Source organism: Prosopis cineraria, unplaced genomic scaffold, assembly GCF_029017545.1.
Source record: "Prosopis cineraria cultivar Desert tree isolate PC_DT_omini unplaced genomic scaffold, ASM2901754v1 PC8, whole genome shotgun sequence".
Classification (NCBI taxonomy): domain Eukaryota; kingdom Viridiplantae; phylum Streptophyta; class Magnoliopsida; order Fabales; family Fabaceae; genus Prosopis; species Prosopis cineraria.
Window position 1 is genome coordinate 6524004 of NW_026555339.1, and position 22841 is coordinate 6546844.

The following is a 22841-nucleotide window of genomic DNA, read 5'->3' on the forward strand; positions in this document are numbered from 1 at the left end:
TAACTTAATATACTAATTTCGCTTGGTATGTCCTTTACTTAGACTATAAACAATTGTACAGTCATTATTAAACAAATATAATTATAAAAGCTTTTGGCCACAAGGTAGCATAAATATCCTCCGTTGCAATATGAAGCAAGAGGAGCTTGCTAATTCAAGAGACGAAGGGAGTGATTGAAGTCCCTTCTGATATTCCGAAAGACAGCCCAAATTGGAAATATATTTCTAAATAAATTGGCCTATTGACCCAAAAAAATTTATATCCAAAAAATATGGATTAAATTTTTAAAAATTTAAAAGTATGACCGATTTACATTAATATACAATAAGTTTATCATTGATATATATAAAGTATTTATTATTAAAAATTTATAAAAAGCTTATCATTGACAAATATAATAAACCGAATACAATGTAAAATATAATAAATATTAAGTTATTTGTTTAATTTGATTTTATAATATAAACTATACCTACAAAAGTCCCATATTTCTATACATTGGGTAATACAAAAACCATAAACATATCAATCAATCGTGAAGTTAGAATTTGTTTTAACAATAGATTTGATCAGTCATAATTAAGAAGTGAAGGGGAAATGATGATAAAAAATGGATAAACTCCTCCCCCCACACAGACACAGAGCACCACATAGAAATTATATTTTTGTTTTATTTTACCAATATTGCCCTTAGTGAAACATTTAAAACTACCCTCATTAATTTCATTAAAGCAAGGGGATAAATGAGGGCACCATCACTCAATAGCACTTCGTTCTCTGATGTGAAGAAGGCCTTCCCTCCTGAATTTGCTTCTTTTTTAGGAGGCCCCGAGCCAAAAAGGCAAAAAGCCAGTGTTAAGAAAATTAAACTAGTTATTGAACTAGACGGGATGCTGATTCACAACTGAATGTCAAAACTGTATGTGTTTTGAATACGGTTCAAATGAAATGATATAAATTAAAAAATATTAAAATGATAATAATTTTGGATAAAAATTTGCAAGAAAAGGGTAATGAAACAATAGAGGTCTTTATTTTTTCAGATCCTTCTCTTCTCTCGAGCACCGAATTATGTTCATATTTTTAAAGTTTTTTGAGTTGGGCCAAAACTCGACCCAAATCTTTTAGGCAATCCAATGTTCAAGCTACAAATAAGGTTGGATACCAGCCCAAAATATGGTCCAGCCCAACTTTTGGCTCATGTATGCCCATTCTTGAGCCTCCAGCCCTCCACAATTTCTCCAAGCGCTGGCTGTGACTACTCAGAGTCATAATTAAAACCATTATACACGCACGTTATCATTGACAGTGGTTGATCATTATCTCACAGCAGAAAATGATCGTTGCTCAAAAAATGACTTTTTTTTTTGTACTAATATACAGTGACTACACACAAAAGACATATTCTAAAAATCACTTGCCTTTCGTCAACACATCTACTGATTTCCATCTCCCTAATCACAATGGTGAAGAGTTCTTGGACTATACGTACCATATACCTCGTTCAAACATGCCGTGAAGATCACCACATTCACACACACAAATTATTATTACCTTGTCAAAGTCCCATTTTTTTTGAAAAAAAAAATTTGCCTCTTAATTTATATGTTTATACAACATATATATATATATATATATAATCATGACTTGTAAATAATTCAATTAAGACACTATGTTTTTTGTATTTGAACTTCCAATATAGGTGAGACGTGGTCAAACAAAGATTGTCTCTGTTTGAAATAGTTTCGCACAGTAATATTTCTATCTTTATTTTTTCAAAAAAAATGCCACAAGTTTAAAAAAAAGAAGAAGGAAGTTTACATAGAATATATGTAACTGAAAATTAATTTTGTGGTCTAATTCCAAACTAGCACCATAGTTTGCATATGCATTGTTGTGAAAAATCGAAAAAAGATATAAAGAAAGCAATATTAGAGTGGCAAAATTATATTTCCAAGTTCCAACTCGCACTATAGCCTGCATACAATTTTTCCCTCAGTATGAGTTATCTTTTTTTTTTTTTTGGTGAAAAAGCATAGAGTTATCTTTAAAAAAAAATGATTGAATTTAATTATATTTATTATTCAGCCATGCGTGCCAACATGTGGGATATGTACTTCAAGTGTGTGTGAGAGAGAGATCTACATACTTTACTGAGACTAAAAAGACATTTGACAACTAATATACTAATTTCACTTGGTATTCACTTTGCTTAGACCATGGACAATTGTACAAACATTATGAAATAAATAAACACACTAAATCAACATAATTTTAAAAGCTTTCACACACAAGCTAGCATGAATCTCTTGCAAATGAAGCATGAGGAGCTTATGAAAGAGATGAAAAGCCTGATTGAAGTCGCTTCTGATATTCTGAAAGAGCCCACATCGGAAATATATTTCTATACATTGGATAATGTAACATGCAATATTTCAAGGCCGAGCCCGTCAATTCCTAAAATAAAGCCATAAATAATTTGTCAATTTTTATAATGTTTCTTTAAAGTTTTAAAAATAATAAAAATTTAAAAAAAATACGATTATCTGATGAAAGAATATGTTAATGTGATAAAAATATGAAAATAAACACAAAAGTATCATAAAATTTTAAAATAATTAAATAATTAATATTTTTATGAACAAAAATCCATTGAGATATCATGAAATCTAAAAATCATTAAATAATAACCACAAAATAATTAAACATAAGAGAATGTGAGTTAAAGAAATCAAAACTCACTTGTTGTGGCCAATCACCATCTTCTAATTGAGAATTGATGAGAAACTTTGCTCCACGGTCAACAGGAGTTTGGTCTCTTTCCACCTATCCAATAAAAAGAAGTATTAATAAATAAACAAATTTTGAAATGGATCAAGTTTGATGATTGGAACATATCTTTAGCAATAAGATCATATGTTATCTGGGTTTAAAATGAAACTCTATTGACTTACTTGCCCAGCATGAATAAGACCTATCATAGCCCAAGCTGTTTGTACTACATGTGATCGGTTTCCTTCAAGTGGAACAAATTTCTGCAACATTAATCAACAAAATTAAATCGTTTAAATTAGAGAACATGAGTAAACAAACACATACAATATAAAATGGCATTCAATGGATTCAAAGTGATAAAAATTAACCTCTTTAGAGCATGAAAGATAACTCTCTCCCCACCCACCATCTTCATTTTGTATTTTACAAAGAAAATCCACAGCTCTACGAATGGTATGAGAGCTGTCATAAGTCTTTCCAGCTGCATTAAGTCCACCAAGTGCGAACATTGTTGCATAAATGAAGCAAATTCCATAGGTTCCATACCAAGAACCATCTTCTTTTTGAGTATCTTCAATGTACTGTACAGCTTTGGCAATGAAATTCTCAATCTCTTTCTTTCTATGTGTTGGATACAACTTGCTAAACAAAACTATAGCTTGTGTTGACGATCCAGTGCATTCAACAGTTTCTATCTCAACTACCACTTTCTCCAAAAACTCCACAGGATTTAGCATCTAATTGTCCAAAAATGCAAAGTATAATGCATCATCATTCATGACAAATTATCAATTTGGGTAATTAAGTAGTTCTTACTTCTAACCACTTTTCTGCTTTGATTGGTTCCCAAGCTGCTAAACCACCCTTTTTGCTCTGAAAATAAATCATAACCAACACATTTTTGAACTAGTAGAACGTACACCAAATAGAATAATATATATCTATTGATTGGTTCATATTCTAAAATACTCACTTGAAGTGACAGTATTATATTGACAGAATCATATAATCTCTCAGGTTCCATCTTGTCACCCACAATTTCTGGTGGCAGCTTTGATAAAAGAAGGCAGCACTAAAACAAGTGATAAAATTATAAGGCAATGCCACACACATACACATGAAGTTGAGCATTAGGATAACATGACTAGTAGTTAATATATAACCTTCAAAGCTTCGGCTGTGCAATCTGAAACCTGTAATCCTTGATCTCTATCAGAGAAGGTCCATGCCCCTTTAGAAATGTGACGATACATGCTCTTGAAGTCACCAAAAGGGTTGTCTTTAACCTGACCAGGTTGTTATTTGTCATAAAAAAAGAGTTCATCAAAGTATGTGCATATAGATATTTTAATGCACATACACATATGATGAATAACAATAAATAGGATTTCTAGTCTGAGTGAAACAAACTTGAGATTCCTTTATAAAATGATGTCCTTTTGCAAGTGTGGGACCAATTTCCTCAATAAGGTCAGTGACAAGCAAAGCTTGAATGGTAAAGCTAGCATCCCATGTTTGGCTTCCGAGACTCTACATATAAATATCAAACCCCCAACTTGCATTTTATAGTCAAACAAGATATTATTCAATTGAAATAAATCTTTGGTCAAGCTACTACTGCAGTACGTTGATTTTGTAACCAACGTAGAAAAGTGTGCATGTGTGTTAGAACCTGCATGGTCATTCCATCTTCTGAAACCCACAGATAATCAGGAACTCTAGCAAGATGCTTTTTGAAGGCATCTCCATTGGGATCCTCAGCCCAGCAAGCAATCATACATATTGCCTGTGACAAGTATGGAATAATATTTGTTGAAAGTTAGACTTTTACTTATTAATTAATTTCAACTCATTTTTATAATTAATTTATTTTTAAATATAGAAAATGAGACCTTCTCTATAGCTGCAGCTGTTATGTATCGAGTATTCTCATCTTCATAGTGTACATGTTTCATTGTTACTTGAAGAGCCTTTTCTCTAATCCACTTGTTGAAAGGCCAACGTGTAAGAAGTGGTTCAATTAATATATATAGACCATCCCATATAAGATCTTGTATCCAGGGATGTGGACAATTAAGATCTTCCTATTATGTACAAAAAAGATATCTCTATTATTAGCACATAATAAACAATAAAAAAAAAACTACTAATTAAATAATCTTGGAGACATCAATAGGTCTCACCTTTGCACAAAGGTTGCGAGTTTTCTTCCAATTAATTTGATGGTATGGTTGAACATGAAGTTCTTGCCTCAGTTGAAGAATTAGTGGTGTAATTGGACCCACAAATTTTTTCCCATACAAGTAAGACATAGGCAAGTAAACCGATCGACAATATATCCACATTTTAGCTGCATTAATTAATTGATTGAGATAAAACAATTAATGAACAAAAATAATTAGAGAGAAACTCAAATTAATGCAACATTGAAATTAGATTAAGCTCTAAGAGTTATGAATGGTTTAATGTTTAGTAAATGAATTATTAATTACCTGGATGCATAGGAAGATATGAGGGCAAGAGCCAAAATTCAGGAGGCATAGGGTTGGTTCCAGACCATTCATATACACCAAGTATCTATAGTAGATCATGATTGATGATGTAACTAAATTGAGAATATTGTTCAAAAAGCTTTAATTAATTAAGAACTAAATTAATCATTAACACAAGAGACATACACAAAGCCAAGTCTTTCCCCAAGAGGGTATGTAAGTGACACCACCACAATCAAGAATCCATTTTCGAGCTTTAACACAGGCATCGTCTTCTCCCCCATCAAATCCTTCTTTTAGAATTCGAATACATATGTAGTTGAGAACTGTGCAGAACATGGTACTGTGACCCTCAATATGCAATCCCCACCCTCCATCTTCATTCTTCAATGCATTCATGTTTCATATGCATAATTCATATCAAACTCTAACACAATAAGTTAATGGGATATTTAAATTTTTGGTCCCTCATGCAAATTTATTTCAATTATTGATTTGGTTTAAAGTATAATCTTTATTAATGAAATTTCTTGGATTTATCCACCCTCGGTCAAACCTAGGCTTAGGGGACTTATTTGAATATTATTCTTATTTGGGCCCTTATGCGGTAATATGTTTGGGTTCTTAAGTGCAATTTTTCCCTTTCTTTTTTCAAGGAGAATGCATCAGGGGTATCTGCACGAGGTCATTGTGAAAACATGTGCTCCCATTTCTACACAATACAGAAGCACTCGGAAAACTCCTTTCTCTCTTCTCTCATGCATTTGTTGTGAACTAGAGACAAAATTCATGTAACTCCATTCATCCACATAGAAACCTCGATCAATGCAACTAAGAGGTATGCTTCCTCAACTCACAAAGTTCTTAAAGTTTCAAAATCATACACATAATCAGTTTTTTAGTTTGAAAGGGTAAATAACATCACAAAGAATAATTGTATATGGTTATGAAATTAACAGACTTGCTTGATAAGAATTAAATTCCAGGGGCCAAATTGATAAATGAATCAAATTTGAGGGATTGAAAGTATTGTTATTGTTATGTTAATATGAAATAAGATAAGATTATTTGAAACTTCACCTGATGGTTGTATAAGTAACGTAAGATTTCTTTCTGATATTCTTTTGGAAACACATTATGAAGCTGCCCTGTAATGTATATAACAAATACCTACACAATTCGCCAGAGTTAGTTCTAAATGCCTTGTGGTTATTACTATATAAAGAATGTTATATTTCAGAGAAGAGTTGAAATGAAGTTAATTACCAAAGGTTGAAGATAAAAGAGGGGTCCAGCAATTTGAGCAGGCCAATGGCCATCACTGGCTTGCAATGCACACAGGTAATGTGTTGCTCTTTTCACTGTGTTCTTAATTTTGTCGCATGTTATTTCCTCTTCATCCTTTATCTTCACACTTGGTATTGTTTGTTTGAAACTCTTCTCTCTCAAAAACTGCAAAATCAAACCTCCATCTAACTAATAAGATATAAGCATTCACTTTGGATTTAAAAGTGAGAAAAAAAATAACTCATTCGGTATTATTCAGATTTAATATTTTATATGAATATTATTAAAATTTTAAAATAAAAATAAATATATAAAATCATTGGCATTTAATCTCAATGATTTAATTAGAACTAAAAAAAAAAAAGTGGAGGGAATACGGCAAATACAAGTGCGCCACTTGAGAATGACAAAGAAGGAAAGAGGCCCATTAGCAGATGAGCATTAAATGGAATTAATCAAATGAAGAATTGATGGGACCATCGGTACTTTTCACAGTGCTATTTCTTCAATAACAGACTGAGCACTTCAGGTCTACAACCACCATTATCATAGGAATAAATGCTCCCTTATGGAGAGAGGTTGATGAGCATTTTTAATCATGTCTTTGGATAGAAAAAAAGTTATATTGATTAGATAGTCCACCAACGCCTTATTGATAATATATACATTTCGATTTCTGATATCTTATCGTTGGGATGTACAAACTTTGGTAAATTGACATGACTTAAAATGTTTTTTCGCACGTGTTTTTTTTTTTTTTGCAGTCTTTATTAAAAAAATTTACTTCCTCATGTTATATGTCTGTCAGTCTCTGTGTGTGTTTTTGTTTTATTTCTTATTGCATTACATATACATATACATATATATATATATATATATATAAACAACCATGCACGCACTTATTAAGTTATGATATATATGGGAGATTCGAATTGCATCCTCCAATTACTAGGAATAACAAAATGGATCATGAGAAAAAAACAAATAAGAACCACTTAAGGATGATAATTACAATTTAAGATCTTAAATTATTAAAAAATTTATTGAAGATCCTGGATCTTAGTCTTATAATTTGGTTTAAATTGAAATCTTCATTAATCCAAACATGATATTAATGTTTCTAATATGTTGATTAATGTCTATCATGGCATATAGCGTATTTGATCCTCTAATCAGAAAACCTAAAAGTGGAATTGTGAGCAATCAGAACTTAGAAGAAATGAAACCTGAAATCGCCAAAGACGATCACCACAGGCTCTGAAACGGGAGCGATTAGAGGAGAAGTGTTGACGAGCAGCTTCGACTTCATCCCTCTCCTCTTGGCTTCCATCTTCTGCATGAAACTCCCATGTCTGCCTCCCCACAAAGTTATTTGTGCTGAATATGTAAGGGTTATTCCCTCTCTCTCCTATCTTCAGCCTCCACATTCTCTCTCCTCTCTCTACTCTGTCTTGAACTAATACTAACATCACACACCTTCCTAAGCACGCATTCCTGAGTTTGCAATTTAAAGCTCTTGCCTTCTTTCTTCCACGCTTACTTACACACACCCCCTCCCCCTATTTATAACATTCGCATAATTTCTAAATTATTTCTATAATGGTAAAGAAATCATTTTAATTTTCAAATAATTAATTTATTGTCACTAGGTTGGATGAAACATAACTAGAGTGCAGATCAAGATTGGACCCTTCTCCGTCAGCACACAGAGAGGATCATAACTATTTCTGCCTCATCAATCAAGAATTATTATTGACCAATCAATTTATTGTCATATAGTACTCCTTTTGTCCTCATATGTATAATATATTTTTAACTAAATCTTTCATATCAATTAAAGTTTATTATTTACTTAAAATCAAATAAAATTATAATATTTTTTTAATTTTATCTCTAATAATGTTTCAGTTAATATCATGATGATAGTGGGTATAACTTACAATTAATATCTCATACATTTTTCAGTATAAGCACAAAATTATTTAATTATTTAAAAATATCATGATATCTTTTATATTTATGGATAAAATAAATTTTTAAAAACACTTTATACACATGAATGGAGGGAATACATATTCCTCTGATTCTATTTATAAGTTATTTCTAAGATGTTTCACCAATATCAAGAAAAACTTTAAAACTCATTAACTTTGTTTTAAAATTTAATAAATTTTTTCTATTAAAAAAAATTTAATAAGTTTTCAACTTCATTCTTATTAATTATACATACTTCAATAACTTATTTTCTCACTCTAACATTTAATGAAGGGTTAAAAAAGGAAATTTATAGTAAAAATTTAATAATATAATTTATAAATAGGATCAAAAAATTTCTCTCTTTTTACCTTATAAATAGAATTAGAGGGGTAGGTATTACTGGCTAGTACTTGAGTACAAATTTCACTGTTGTACAGTGCCCCTTACATGTAAATGTTTTCTGTTTCTAGAGCTTATCTTAAATATGAAACTCCGGGCAAAAAAAAAAAAAAATCTTAAATATGCAACTCCTAAACGGTGCCTAGCCATAACCCTATAATAAATAAAGGGAACATGAAATTTTGGGACCGTTTAGGACCGAGACATCAAATTCCAAGAGTCACAATTAAGAACTAAAGTCTTTTGCATGTTATTTAAAAAGTGAAAAAAAAAAGGTTATGGACTAAAATGATTAAAAAAACATAATGATTTTCAACAACTGTATAATTAAGTTCAATTAAAATCTAAAGCTTCAATGATAAATTATCTAAAAATCTCATTTTCAATGCATTTATAAATGATTAAAGCTCGATAATAAATTTTTTAAAAATAGTGTCTTGAATAAGTTAACATTAAGCTCCATGCATTATTTGATGAAAATGAATTTCTGATTTCCACAACCTAACATTTCATTTTTAAACATCGTTGTATTGGAAGCAGGTTCTCTCCTTCTCCCACGTGGGAAATTAAAAAAATCATGCTCTTGTAAGGGTAGAACAGGAAACTGGACGTCTCTCCTGCTCCCATCGTATTATATCTCCAAAACAGTTATAGATATTTTGGTCTGTAACATTATTTTAAGATTAGTAAAGGGCGTTGCTCCTTAATTTATTTTCATTTTTGAAACTCCATCTATATATATATATATATATATAGTACAAACTCCATTTTTTTTTCAGTAATATGAAATTCCGCCTCTTTCTCATTTAAATGATTCCACAGAATATTTTCGTTGCAATAAACAAACATTTTATTTGTAATATTTTCTGCGTGATATTTTTCTTACTACTCCTTCTGTTTTATTATATTCATCATTTTTGGGGAAATTATTTCATATTATAAATATTTTTAAGGGCTGTTTAAATTTCAGTTGGATAAAATTGATTATAAAAAATTTGTTTAATATAATTAGTTTTTATTATAATTAATTATGTCATAACATGATTATGTTTTGATATTATTTTTTAAAATTGATTTTGATAAGACTGAAGGTGTTTAAATAATTTTAGTCAAAATCAATTTTAATGAAGTAAATATTGATAAATTAAAGTTATTACATACTACCTCAATTTTAAATTACAAGACATTTTTAAAAAGATTTGGCCTCTCAAAATATAAAATATTTTAACAAAAATAATGTTTCATTATAAATAACATTTTTTCAATATTACATTTTTTCAATATATTCTCTCTTTTTAAATATTCTTTCAAAATATTAAATGAACAGAATTTTTTAAATTTATATTTATATTTTAAAAAATTAAAATTGTAAAGTGTATTTAATAAATTTTATCGATATGTGTGATTTTGTCATAAATTGGGCTAGAGGGAATCAATATATATATATATATATATACTCCCTCTGATCTTATTTATAAGACACCTTTTAAAAATAATTTTTAGTCCAAAATATAGAACACCTTACAATAATTAAATTATTTTTTTCAATTTTATCTCTTTTTTATTAGCATGACAGTCTTTAATATAATTTTATTATCATTTAAAGCTAAGTACAAATGTAAGCACATTTCACATTTTTGATATCAAGAAAAAAATTAATTTTTTTAGAATACGTAAAATAATTAAAAATATCTTATAATAAGGATAATACAGAGTATATCATAAAATAGAAATATATAATTCTTAATTTTATGAGAAGAAATTTATTTGCCTGCTTGTATTTTATCTACTCGAATTCTAAAAAAGAACAAATATTTATGTTAATTTTAAATTAGGAGAGAGGTAAAGCTAGAAAAGTAAGTTGGCTCAACTTTAAAGGGTCAGCCCTAAACTAGCTCAAGCTAGCTTGTTCGAGCCCTAATTCCCTTTGAGGGGCTTATATTCGAAACTCGACCCTATGTGTAACGGGCTTAAGGTCAGTCCTGCAGGCTTTGAACCCTTTTACTTTTTTATTTTTTAAATTAAAAATAATTTATTTATTTCATTACAATACAAAATCTTATTTCAAAGTTAAATCATATAGACAATATCTTAATTCTTAATATCAACAATATTTTGATTATGCAAAAATTTCCTTATTTCAAATAATAAAATATTAAAATTTATAAATTCCTAATTCAAGTCACACAATACAAAATTATATAAATATAAACATAATCTATTATTAAAAAATATAATTTAAAAATATTAATACACGTACATAGCATGAATCAAATTATTATCTAGAATCTAAATTAGATCAAACAATTACTTTTTTGTCCAAGTATATCATTGTCTAGAATTAAACAAACTAACCTTTATCCAAAAAATATTAAACAAACCAAAATATTATGTAAATTTTAATTCTAAAATAGCTAAATATTTAAAACATTATAAAAAGTATCAATAATATTATCATAATAAATACTATTTTAAAATATAAATAAATAAATGGGTCTAAATTGGCTAGCCCTCGGCTCTACAAGACCAGCCTATTTAGACCCTCAACTCATTGAGCTAGCCCTTATAAGTTTGTGTTTTATTTTGAAGTTCTAAAACTTAAACCTGATTTTAGTAATTATCGAATTTAAATGGACTAGCCCTACAGGCTCAGCCCGTTTTTTAGGACTTAGAGAGGGATGTCGAGGAAAAAGAACGGAGGGCCCACTTTAACATAGATATACAACAGGAGCGCACGTGATTTTTGGTTAGTAGCTGAAACATTAATAGCTCGTTTGGTTTGGTGCATTGTTAGGCCACTCCTTGGAGTCCTGATGCAACGCACCATTCCCTTTGTTTTGTTTGGTTGATCCAAAATAAGGTAAAGAGGATTGTATCATGTGATGAAAATTACTTCAAATAATGCAGGAAAAATTATATTTAAGTCTCATAAAAAACATTATTATTAAAAAATCTCATAAAATTTATAAAATACTTTTAAATTCAAATTCTATACATTTACAATTTAACTAAAGGTGTTGACAAGTGAGTAACGGCCATTTATAACTTGTAAAGAAAAATAATAATTTATAATAATAAGTTATAAATGATCATTATCTAATTGTCAATGTCCTTAATCAAGTTATAAATGTGCAAGATTTGATATTTAAAAATATTTTATGACTTTTATTATATCTCCTAGATAATAATTTTTTTTATGTGAGATTTGAATATAATTTTCTCAGTAATGTAACGGGGTTACATCATTGGACCTATGTAATCTCCATTCCCATCTCATTTATCCAATAATGCCCCTTCCGTTTATGTGTCTGCCTCCTCCCTCCTCCCTCTTTCTTACATCTCCTATCCCTTCCGGTGGACCCATCGCACCTTTATCGTCGCTGGCATCAACCTTCCTCTGCCTTTGAAGACGACATCGACATGGCACCATTGTCAATGTCTCCTTTATCAATTTCAGCCCCTCTCCTTCCTCTGCCTTCATCTTTGTCAATCTTTTTGGAGTCTAGACCTTTTTCGAGTCTGCCTTCCTCTTCCTTCACCATTATATTCATGAAACAAGATCTGGAGTTTGGACCTTCAAGTACCACATATTACGATTTTATTCTTTGAGTTTGGTGTTTCTTTGATTTTTCAACAAACATCATTTTCATTTTCTTTGACTTTCCTGTTGGATTTTTTTTTTTTTTTGGGTATCAAAAGGGGAGGAAGAAGATGATTTGGGGTTACTTTCAGTGATGGGGAAGGAGATGGATCAAGGGGGCGGGTGGGATGTCTTTTCTTATCAAGGGTGTCTTGGTCTTTTTATTTTTAAGTTTATTATTAATTTGGATATAAAATATTAATTTATCTTCCACATCTGTAATGGCAACCCAAAGAACTCAAGGTAATCAAACATGATGTTTCCTATCATTACATTAAATTGTAGTTCCTATCATTACATTACATTACAATCATTTCGAGGAACCGAACGGACACCAAGGTTGCGTCTGCAATCTGCATTAACAAATGATAAGGGCGGCCACGTTTGGTCGTTGAAACATCATTGTCACTTAGTGCTGCAATTAATTTTTTTTTTTGGTACAACTGCTGCAATTATTTGATTTCAAGTTTAAGTGCCACCGACTTGATAATAAAGCTGGTGAGTTCTTAGATCTTACACGTAGCAACTCTTAAAATAGCACTCCATCTGTTTTCAAATATATATATATATATATATATAAAATCCTATATTTTTTTATTTTTATTATAAGTAAAACTATAACTTTCTAGGAGTGTTGACTACATTTTTACGCCTCTTTTGTTTTTTTTTAATTTTATATGTAAAAAATGTGAAATGTAGCTTCTGCTCCCCCATTCTTAATGGCTTTGAAGTTTGCCCCCTTATAGTTGAGTCTAATTTTTTCACTGCTTTGTGAAGTCCATGTTGCCAATAAAATCTACTGCTTGTTAAGCTATATTATCATGACATGTAAAATAAATTACATTACCTATTAAAAGCTTTACTTTAGTTGTTTAGTGCCACTGTGTTACTTGTTAGGATGCAATATTGGAAGAAGAATATTTTGGTTTTAAAATTTTATTTCACTTCAAGCTCAACATCTGCAGTGAAATTTTAAGTTGTACTGGGTTTGATTCAGAGACATGTAGAAATTGAAGTAGACTAGACTCTTATCAAGAAATTATAACCTAACTTATTTCAGGCTTACTAACTTATTTATTAAATAGGTTTAGATTAAATTTAAGTCTTTGATTAAGTTATTTAGTTAAATGGATCAGGTTCATTTTTACAAGGCTTGACCTACGAGTCTAATAGGCTAGCCTATTTACATACTCACTCCGTTAGAAGGCATAAGGCATTTTAATCGAATCTCATATACCAATAACGTAGTTACTTACGTTCAAACCAACCTTATATTTTTATATTTATCTTTATTAAACATCTTACAATAAATATAAAATCATTCATCAATAGAAATACTTTTTTTAAAAAAAGATAATGATTACATCTCGAAAGACTAAAAATATCTTACATTTTTAAACGAAAAGAGTATATACATACATACATACATATTATGTAATATATTACATACACGAGTTTCATCATTTAATTTTCAATCAATTTATCCTTTTTATTTCTAGTTATATTTTTAATTGGATTAGACTTATATATTGATTTTGATATTGTTACTTTATTGTTGTACTGTATTGTAACTAGTAGGTCCTTTTCATTATCATATATTATAATTAATAAATCAGATTATATATATATATATATATATATGTAGATATTAATAACTCTAAAGTATATTTAAAACGTTTAATACTAATATATAAACATGTTTAAAAGGCTTATTTTTAAGTAAGCATTTTACATAGGTATCTAGGCCAGGGCATGTTTTTGGTAGGTTTAGGTTTGAGTCGTGAAAAAAAAAAAATATTTATACAAGCTTGAAGCCTCTAATCAACCATGCAAACTCACGTCTATTTGGCCAAAATTTAACTTAGCCTAACATATTTTTACTTTTAGAAATATATTATGAATCAGAACAAGGGTGATACCAGACTTTAAATTTGAGGGGGCCAAAATTTTTAATTTAATAAATATTATCAATTCAAGTAATTTAAAACTAATTAATTAAATACTAATAAAAAATTTAATATTCAAACATATATCCACAATTTTATAAGAGGCAAACACACACACACACGTGTATATTATATGCAGTCATGAATCAAATAAAAAGTGGGTATTAATGTTTTTGTTTTTATATGGTTCATGATTAATGTTTTAAATATATACATGCATGCATACATACATATTTTGAAGAGAGGGGTGGAACTTAGGGCGGCCAGAGCCCCCTCCAACATCAACGTTGTTCCACCCTTGAGTCACAATTAAGACACTTAGATGAAATTGTCTCCCTTTTTCTTTCAGCGTCAATCTCCACGAAGTCATGTATTTAATTTTCCAACCACTGATTTAAATTCTTCATCGTCCAACAAAGTTTATCACGACACTTATTTAATGCTCACTCCTCTCGAGAAACACTTTGATAAGTTGAGTACGTCACATTATTTATAATTTATTTAATTAAAATACTTTAAATAATTTAAATAAAATATTATGTGATATTTTTTTAATTATAATAAAATGCACATTTAATTTATTATCTTTTATTTTATTATTATTATTATTAATATTAAAATTAATTTATATTTAATGCTGTTAAAATATCATGTTTTTATTAAATAAATCACAAATAACATGGTGCAAAGTGCAACCGGTCCGCTTAAGAATTTCTCCTCTTCTCACATATCTAAAATGAAAATGTTTGGAAATGTGATTCTGATGAATGTTTACTTTTTTTTTTAATTTAATGATAATATCTGATAATATCCGTATATTTAATTTTCCAACCACTGATTTAAATTCTCCGTCGTCCAACAACGTTTATGACAACGTTTATTTAATGCTCACTACGTTTATTTAATGCTCACTTTTCAAATGTCTAAAATTAAAATGGTTGGATTGAAATCAGATTCTAATTAATGTTTACATTTTAAAATTTAACGATAATATCCATATATTTAATTTTCCAACCACTGATTTAAATTCTTTGTCGTCCAACAAAGTTTATTACAACATTTATTTAATGCCCACTTCTCAAATATATCTAAAATTAAAATGTTTGGATTGGAATGCGATTCTAATTAATGTTTACTTTTTAAATTTAATGATAATATTCATTTATACTGCTGATCCTATTTATAAACCACTTTCAATATATTTCATTAGTAGTAAAAAAAACTTTAAAATTTATTAATTTCATTTTAAAAGTTAATAAGTTCTCAACTTTATCCCTATTAAATATACTTTAATAACATATTTTCTCTCTCCAACATTTAATGAAAAGTGAAAGAGAAAATTTATGATAAAAATTTAATGATATGACTTATAAATAGGATAAATAAATTCTTCTCTCTCTACCCTATAAATAGGACCAGAGGGAGTAAGGAGTAATTTTTAAAAATATAAAAAATATTTCTTGAAATTTATATTTTTGCTTATAAAAAACAATAAAGTATATAGTAATTTCTTTTATAATAAAATATGGAGGGAGCATAAAATAATTGGATTTTTTAAAAAAAAAATTGGATGATTTATTTAATTTTTGGACGACTCAGCACTGCGCAAATTGTGTGATGGATGATCCTGTCACCAAAGTCAGAGATATTCGGACGATTAGGGGTGCATCCTCTTTTGCTTGTAACGCATGAATCAATTATTAGAGCTTCTACCTCATCGTGTGTTCATCGGAAAATAAAACTTTCAACCCCTTAAGGTTATTTCAACTGTCAATTTAATTTCTTAAATTTAATTTTTATCAATTTAATTTTTTATATTTTCTTAAATTGTTGTGTCAGCCTCTTAAATTTTAAAATACAAATTAAATTTTAAATTAATCTAATCCCAAAAATATATTAATGATCTAGCATCTATGTGTAGTTAAATAAAAATAAATTATTTTTTAGATTAATTTAATTTTTATCAATTTAGTTTATTATGTTACATTTTGTTCCTTTGTTATTTAAAAAAAATCTAAGTCTTCTTTTTTTCTTACATGAATAAGTATGCTTTTCATTAATTTATATCGATGCTATTAATATATATGCTATTATCTATGTTAATAAATTTTAATAGTGTTACCTCATCTCTAAACAATAAGAGGCAAATCAATAATTAATGCACACTTAAAGATTAAATCGATAAAAATTAAATTATAGGGACTAAATTGATAAATGAGATAAATTTTAAAAATAAAGTTTTATTATCCTATATAAATTATAAAATACTTTCAACTATATTTTACATATCAATAAAACTAAATTATTTTCTTATTTTCATGAAAATAATAGCAAAAGTGATAAAAAAAATCCTAAAACATGCAAATGACATTGAAGTACTGTGGAATATGATATAATTACTGCGCAGTCCCTAGGGACTTTGTCTGGTATATTGGTTTTGGCAAAATGATAACTTTACCTCAAATTTAAAATTTTAACTTTAACATATTGAGGACAATGAATATGGAATGACAACTTCTCTAGGGCAAATGACTAAAACTTAACAAAAAGTTAAGAATATAGGTCTTATAAAAGTATAGTTGAGTTGAAAAAAAAAAAATTATCCAACTAAAAACGAATTTTTTCTAGCTTAGACTAGACAACACATAAATCAAATGGGCAAACTTTAATGAGTTAAGATTGACCTACTTAACCCATATTTTTTTAAAAAAAAAAAGTGAAGGGAGTTTTGGCACCACAACTCTACACAACAAGCAGATTTGGAATGAATAATGATGTGAATTTTTTAGCAGTATGAGATATCATATTAAAACATATCATTTTCATTCATTTATGATGTGAATTTTTTAGCAGTATGAGATGTCATATTAAAACATATCATTTAAGTATAGTTTTTTTGGAAAATTCAAGCAAAAAATAATTATTTGAGTTGGGAGTTGACCCATTTAGCCCACTAACTTGTGAGGGTTAGATTGAATTGAGATTTTTTCAATCAATATAAAAATAGATTAAACCTATATTTTTCCTAACTCATATATGATCAACAACCCATATGGTTTAAGTTGGTTCGTATTCTCAACTCTAATACCAAATTACAAGTAATTTTTGATCATTTTTTCATTAGCAAAATGCAACGTATGAAAAAAGGATGGTGACCACTTAAGAATAGAGAAAGCAACTTCTTTCAGGCATATGACTAAAACCTAATAACAAATTACAAGTATCTTTTTGTATTTTTTTTCATCAGTAAAATGAAACATATGAAGCGTAATGATTATTTAAGAATATGGAATGACAACTTGTTTTGGACAAATGACTAAAATCTAATAGCAAATTACAAGTAACTTGTTGCCATTTTTTTCATTAGTAAAATGCAACATATGAAGGGTGGGGACTACTTAAGAATAGTAAATGACAACTTTTCTTAAGCAAATGACAAAAGCCTAATAGCAAATTACAAGTATCTCTCTATTATTTTTTTCATCAATAAAATGTAACATATGAAGGAACATGACTATTTAAAAATAGGAAACAACAATTTCTCTTAGACAAATGACTAAAACCTAATAATCAATGGCTGAGCTACATTGGTTTGAAGGGGTGCAAATTGCACCTCCTCACTTTGAAAAAAATTATAAGTGAGATATGTAAAATTTACAACTTCATATCCCCTACTCTTGATATTTTACATCCTCTAAATTAAATGAAAAATATTTAGGCTCAAAAATTTATTAGATAAATAATATTTTAATGAATTAGATAGGATATGAAGAGCATATTTATAATAAAATACTATATCAATCTATTCAATATAATTTTTTAAATAAAAAATGATGATAAAATTATTTATATTATTATAATTTTAGTCATAGCATAATTATTATTTTTTAAAAAGTATTAATTTTTTATTAAATTATTTTGCATTTAGCTCCGTCACTGCTAATAACAAATGAAAAAAAGACAAGAAAAGTAACTGTAATTTGCTTTTAGATTTTACATTGTCCACATCCTCAAATGAAGGAAAGCTTCTCCGCATATCCAAGAGACATGGTCCCAGGGTTGGTGAATGAGTGTGCTGCCACCCAGAGCTGTACAAACAATTTGCGGCCAGTTCACATGTTAGTGTTTTAATGAGTTGAGTTGAGTCAATCCAACAAGATAAATAAATTAAAAAAACCCAATTTAACTTGTATATTGATGGGCTAGCGAGCTTGTAGACTAGCCCACAAAATACAATTTTATTTTTAAAAATAATTTAAAATTTATAATCAATATTATATATATATATATATAAAATAATTTTTTTATATTGTTTTTTAAAATAAAATTTAAATATAAGCCCACATTTTTTCTCAACAAATTTATATTTATAATTTTAATTAATAGATCTTATGAGATTAATAAATAATATATATTTAAAATATTTTTATAAAAATTAATAACTAATTGATTAACAAACTATAACAAAAATTTCATTTACAAATTGTAAGAAAGATTTACATTATTTTTTAAATATAAAGAATATATTTAAAATTCATAAATTATGAATTTAAAAAATATTGTCATTATTATAGATTTATAAAAAAATATATTATAATTTAAAAATTAAATTAATTTTTTTTAAAATAGGCCAACTCGCCGGCTAGCCTGTTTAGCTTACAGGCTAGCCCATTTTAACTCATTATTTTTACAGATTGAATTAGTCTAGCTCGTTTTTAAAAATAAATTAATTTTTTAATCTAATCTCTTAAAATTAGTGGCTTGAATGAACTAGCTTGTAAGTTCAATCTGTGTTTTCGACTCCATCCACCCAATAGCTCTTCGTTCTCTGATGCGAAGAAGGCCTTTCCTCCTGAATTTGCTTCTTTTAAGGAGGCCCCTCAAGCCGAAAAGGCGAAAAGCTAATAAAACGTTAATACGCGTCCGTATCATCACTTCAAAACAGAGAAGATCCTTATAGCTCACAACACACGTTTTTGATCATACTGCGTTTAATTAAAAGTAAGATTTTTTTTTTTTTGGGCCAAGATTTAGAGGTAAGTTTCCATGTCAAACAGTTGAACCTAATAAAAAAGATTAATCCATCGTAATATTAAGAAATGCTCATTGAAAGAGTCAATATTTAATACTGAACTGACTTGAATAGGCTTGAACAGGATTTGATCTAATGAAAAAATAATTTGGTACAGGTAATTTTTTTTGGTCTGAGAAAACAAGTCATTACTTGTAAATAAATTATATATATTGAATATCTAATATATAGGATCTTTTTGAATATTTATAACATCTTATTTACTTTAACTATTTTTCTTAGATTATAGAAATTAAGCAAAATTAGTTAAATATTAATTTTTTTTACGAATTCTCAAAAATTACTTTTATTGATGTAGTTCATTGAGAGGGAGAAAGGATGGATAAGAAAAAAGTCATTAATTAAGCTAACAATGACAAGGACGTTTTTTAAAATGAGGCATAAATATTTCATTAGACATGTATAAAAAGACCTCATAATAAAAGCTCATAAATAATATGTTACAAATGAATACGGTTGAGAATGGAAGTAAATTGCTATACATATAAGAGTTGGGGTTCAAACTTTCAACTCACTTGCTTAAGTGATGAGAGCATCTACCATTCACATTAACTTTTATTAGTGACTTATTATAAATTTATAGTTCACTATTATCATAAGTTTAGTCAGGATAAATAAATAAAATAAATTACTTCTTCAACGTTTGATTTATTGCACAAACTTAATTAAATATGAGTATAGACATGCACAAATATAAATGAGTGATATTAGGATGACATGTGATTAAATTAAATTGTAAAATATAATTTAATTACTGAAAAATCACAATATTCAAATTTCAACGTGAGAGTCAATTGAAGAAAAGGACGAAGGAGGGAGTCTTTTCATTTTCAATGGCTGTTTCCAAATTAAAAGTAAGATTTTTGTTTTTTTTTTTACCAAGATTTAGAGGTAAGTTTCCATGTCAAACAGTTGAACCTAATAAAAAAGATTAATCCATCATAATATTAAGAAATGCTCATTGAAAGAATTATTTAAGACTTGAATAGGCTTGAACAGGATTTGATCTAATGAAAAAATAACTCGGTACAAGTAAGTTTGTTTTTTTTCCTTGAGAAAGCAAGTCATTACTCGTAAATAAATATATATATATATATATATATATTGAATATCTAATATATAGGATATTTTTTTTAATTTTTATAACATTTACTTTAACTATTTTTCTTAGATTATAGAAATTAAGTAAAATTAGTTAAATATTAAAATTTTTACAACTTCTCAAAAATTACTTTTATTGATATAGTTCATTGGGAGGGAGAAAGGATAAATAAAAAAAGTCATTAATTAAGCAAAAGATGACAAGGATGTTTTTTAAAGGACTGATAAATAATTCATTAGATTTTACAAAAAAAACCTTGTAATAAAAGCCCATGAAAAAATTTTACAAATGAATGTGGTTGATGATACAAATAAATTGTTATACATATAAAAATTGAGATTCGAGCTACCAACTCACCTGTTTGAATTACGAGAACATTTGTCAATCATGTCAACTTTTATTAATGACTTATTATAAATTTTATAGGTCATGATTATCATAAATTTAAGGGTTGAAGAACAAATTTGCCTCCAAAATGTTTTTTGAGAAACAATTAATATCCTTAAATATTTAAAAGTGCAATATTACCCTTGATGTTTTAAAAATGTTGCAACGTTGTCCCAACAAACAGATCCAAAATGTTGGACTGTTAGAAGACTGACCTTGCTTAGGTGGCGTTACACATGGCTCCACCTCACTCTTTTTTTTGACCCCTTTGTTCAAAACTCTTCCTTCCTCATCTTCAATTTTCATCTCTCATCATCGATGAACATCCAAGAATTTCATATCCATAGCCATAATCAGCATTTCATATTCACATTTCACAAGAAATAAACATATAAAAAATAAATACCTCTTTCGGAATCACCTTGCTCAAGTTTGTTGCAAGAATCCATAAATTGATGCCATGAAGAACATGGCATCGTGCGACGAGGGCTACTCTGCAATGGCGATGGAGATGGCGATGCCGTTACATAGTTGCTCGTCGCCAAAGCAAGAAATGATGAAAAAGAAAGTAGAGATGTTGATTTGCAGCATGAAGTCGGGTTTGGAGGTTTGCACAAGAATATGCTATGGAGGCTTGCTAGTTGCGGCAAATCGGGAAGTCCATCTCCATCAATGGCGTTTCGTCTCCCAAAGCTGTGTCATCTCGCCTTCCCAGCTGATCCGTGCTCACCGTCTCCCACAACCCCGTCTTCTAGCCTTCCCAGAACCGTTCTCGCCATCCCCCACAATCGCGTCGTCTAGCCTTCCCAGATCCGTGCTCACCATCTTCCACAGCATCATCATCTCGCCTTCCTGAATCCATGCTTGCCGTCACCACCACTTCATCACCAACAAAGTTAGGGAGGGATAGAGGGAGAGGAGAACCTTTCCACGGTTTCATCAACAGCGTCAGAGAAATGAGTGATCTAGTTATATGATGACTCCGTTCTTGGGATCATTAGGAGTCGAAGAAGTTGATCGGAGTGAATAGTTGTGTGAGGTGGATGTCAGAGAAAGCAATTTTCTTGATCTGGGTTAAAATAAAAAGTGTGTGGTGAATGACACGTGGCTGCCACTTAAGCAAGTTAATTAACGGTCAAATGTTTGAATCTGTTAGTTCAGATTCACGTTGCACCATTTTTAAAACATGAGGAGTAATATTACACCTTTAAATATTTAAAGATATTAATTACATTTCAAGAAATACTTCAAGAATAAATTTACCCTTTAACTCTAAATTTAATTAAATTTTGAAAAATAAACAAAACAAATTACTTTCTTTAACATTTGATTTCTTGCCCAAACTTAATTAAATATGAGCAAAGACATGCACAGACATAAATGAGTGATATTAGGATGACGTGTGATTAAATTAAAGCGTAAAATATAATTTACTGCAAAATCACAATATTCAAATTTCAAACTGAGAGATAATTGAAGAAAAATGACAAAGGAGGGAGTCCCTTCAATGGCTGTTTCCAAATGCGGAGCATGAAGAAAGTCAATCAAACGTGGATGTCAATCACAATCCCAAAAAAAGTCATTCTCTTCGTTCAAACTTGCTATCATTTCAGGCTCCCCAAACTTGCTTTTCCTTTTTCTTAAACCTTGTCCTTTTAATTTGCTTTTTTATATTATAAATCTATAATCTTCAACTAGTGTGCTATCCATTCTAACGTTGCATGCAGTCTGACCCACTATGTT

General features: G+C 28.9%; 1 protein-coding gene across 4 annotated transcripts; it reads right to left on the reverse strand.

Annotated features, from left to right (window-relative positions):
- Window positions 1-2062: 2062 nt before the first annotated feature.
- On the reverse strand, window positions 2063-7985 carry LOC129318633 (beta-amyrin synthase-like). Of its 4 annotated transcripts, XM_054963507.1 has the most exons (16): window positions 7782-7985; window positions 6535-6720; window positions 6349-6438; window positions 5455-5652; window positions 5269-5353; window positions 4960-5126; window positions 4669-4860; window positions 4449-4562; window positions 4187-4306; window positions 3940-4062; window positions 3750-3848; window positions 3593-3649; window positions 3145-3513; window positions 2956-3036; window positions 2744-2827; window positions 2063-2458 (listed from the first exon to the last, which is right to left on the reverse strand). In XM_054963507.1, the coding sequence occupies exons 1-16, from the start codon at window positions 7980-7982 to the stop codon at window positions 2333-2335; spliced, it is 2292 nt and encodes a 763-aa protein (XP_054819482.1). In that variant the 5' UTR covers window positions 7983-7985; the 3' UTR covers window positions 2063-2332. The 4 variants fall into 4 exon arrangements, with proteins under 4 accessions (XP_054819482.1, XP_054819483.1, XP_054819484.1 ...); XM_054963508.1 differs by lacking the exon at window positions 4669-4860; XM_054963509.1 differs by lacking the exons at window positions 6349-6438; window positions 6535-6720.
- Window positions 7986-22841: the final 14856 nt, after the last annotated feature.

Coding starts and splice junctions, on each gene's coding strand:
- LOC129318633 (XM_054963507.1), bottom strand. CDS start 7,982: ATGTGGAGGCTGAAGATAGGAGAGAGAGGGAATAACCCTTACATATTC. Junction 4,063..4,186: donor ATTTTATAAAGGAATCTCAA/GTTTGTTTCACT, acceptor CAACCTGGTCAG/GTTAAAGACAACCCTTTTGG. Junction 3,650..3,749: donor ATATAATACTGTCACTTCAA/GTGAGTATTTTA, acceptor ATTTATTTTCAG/AGCAAAAAGGGTGGTTTAGC.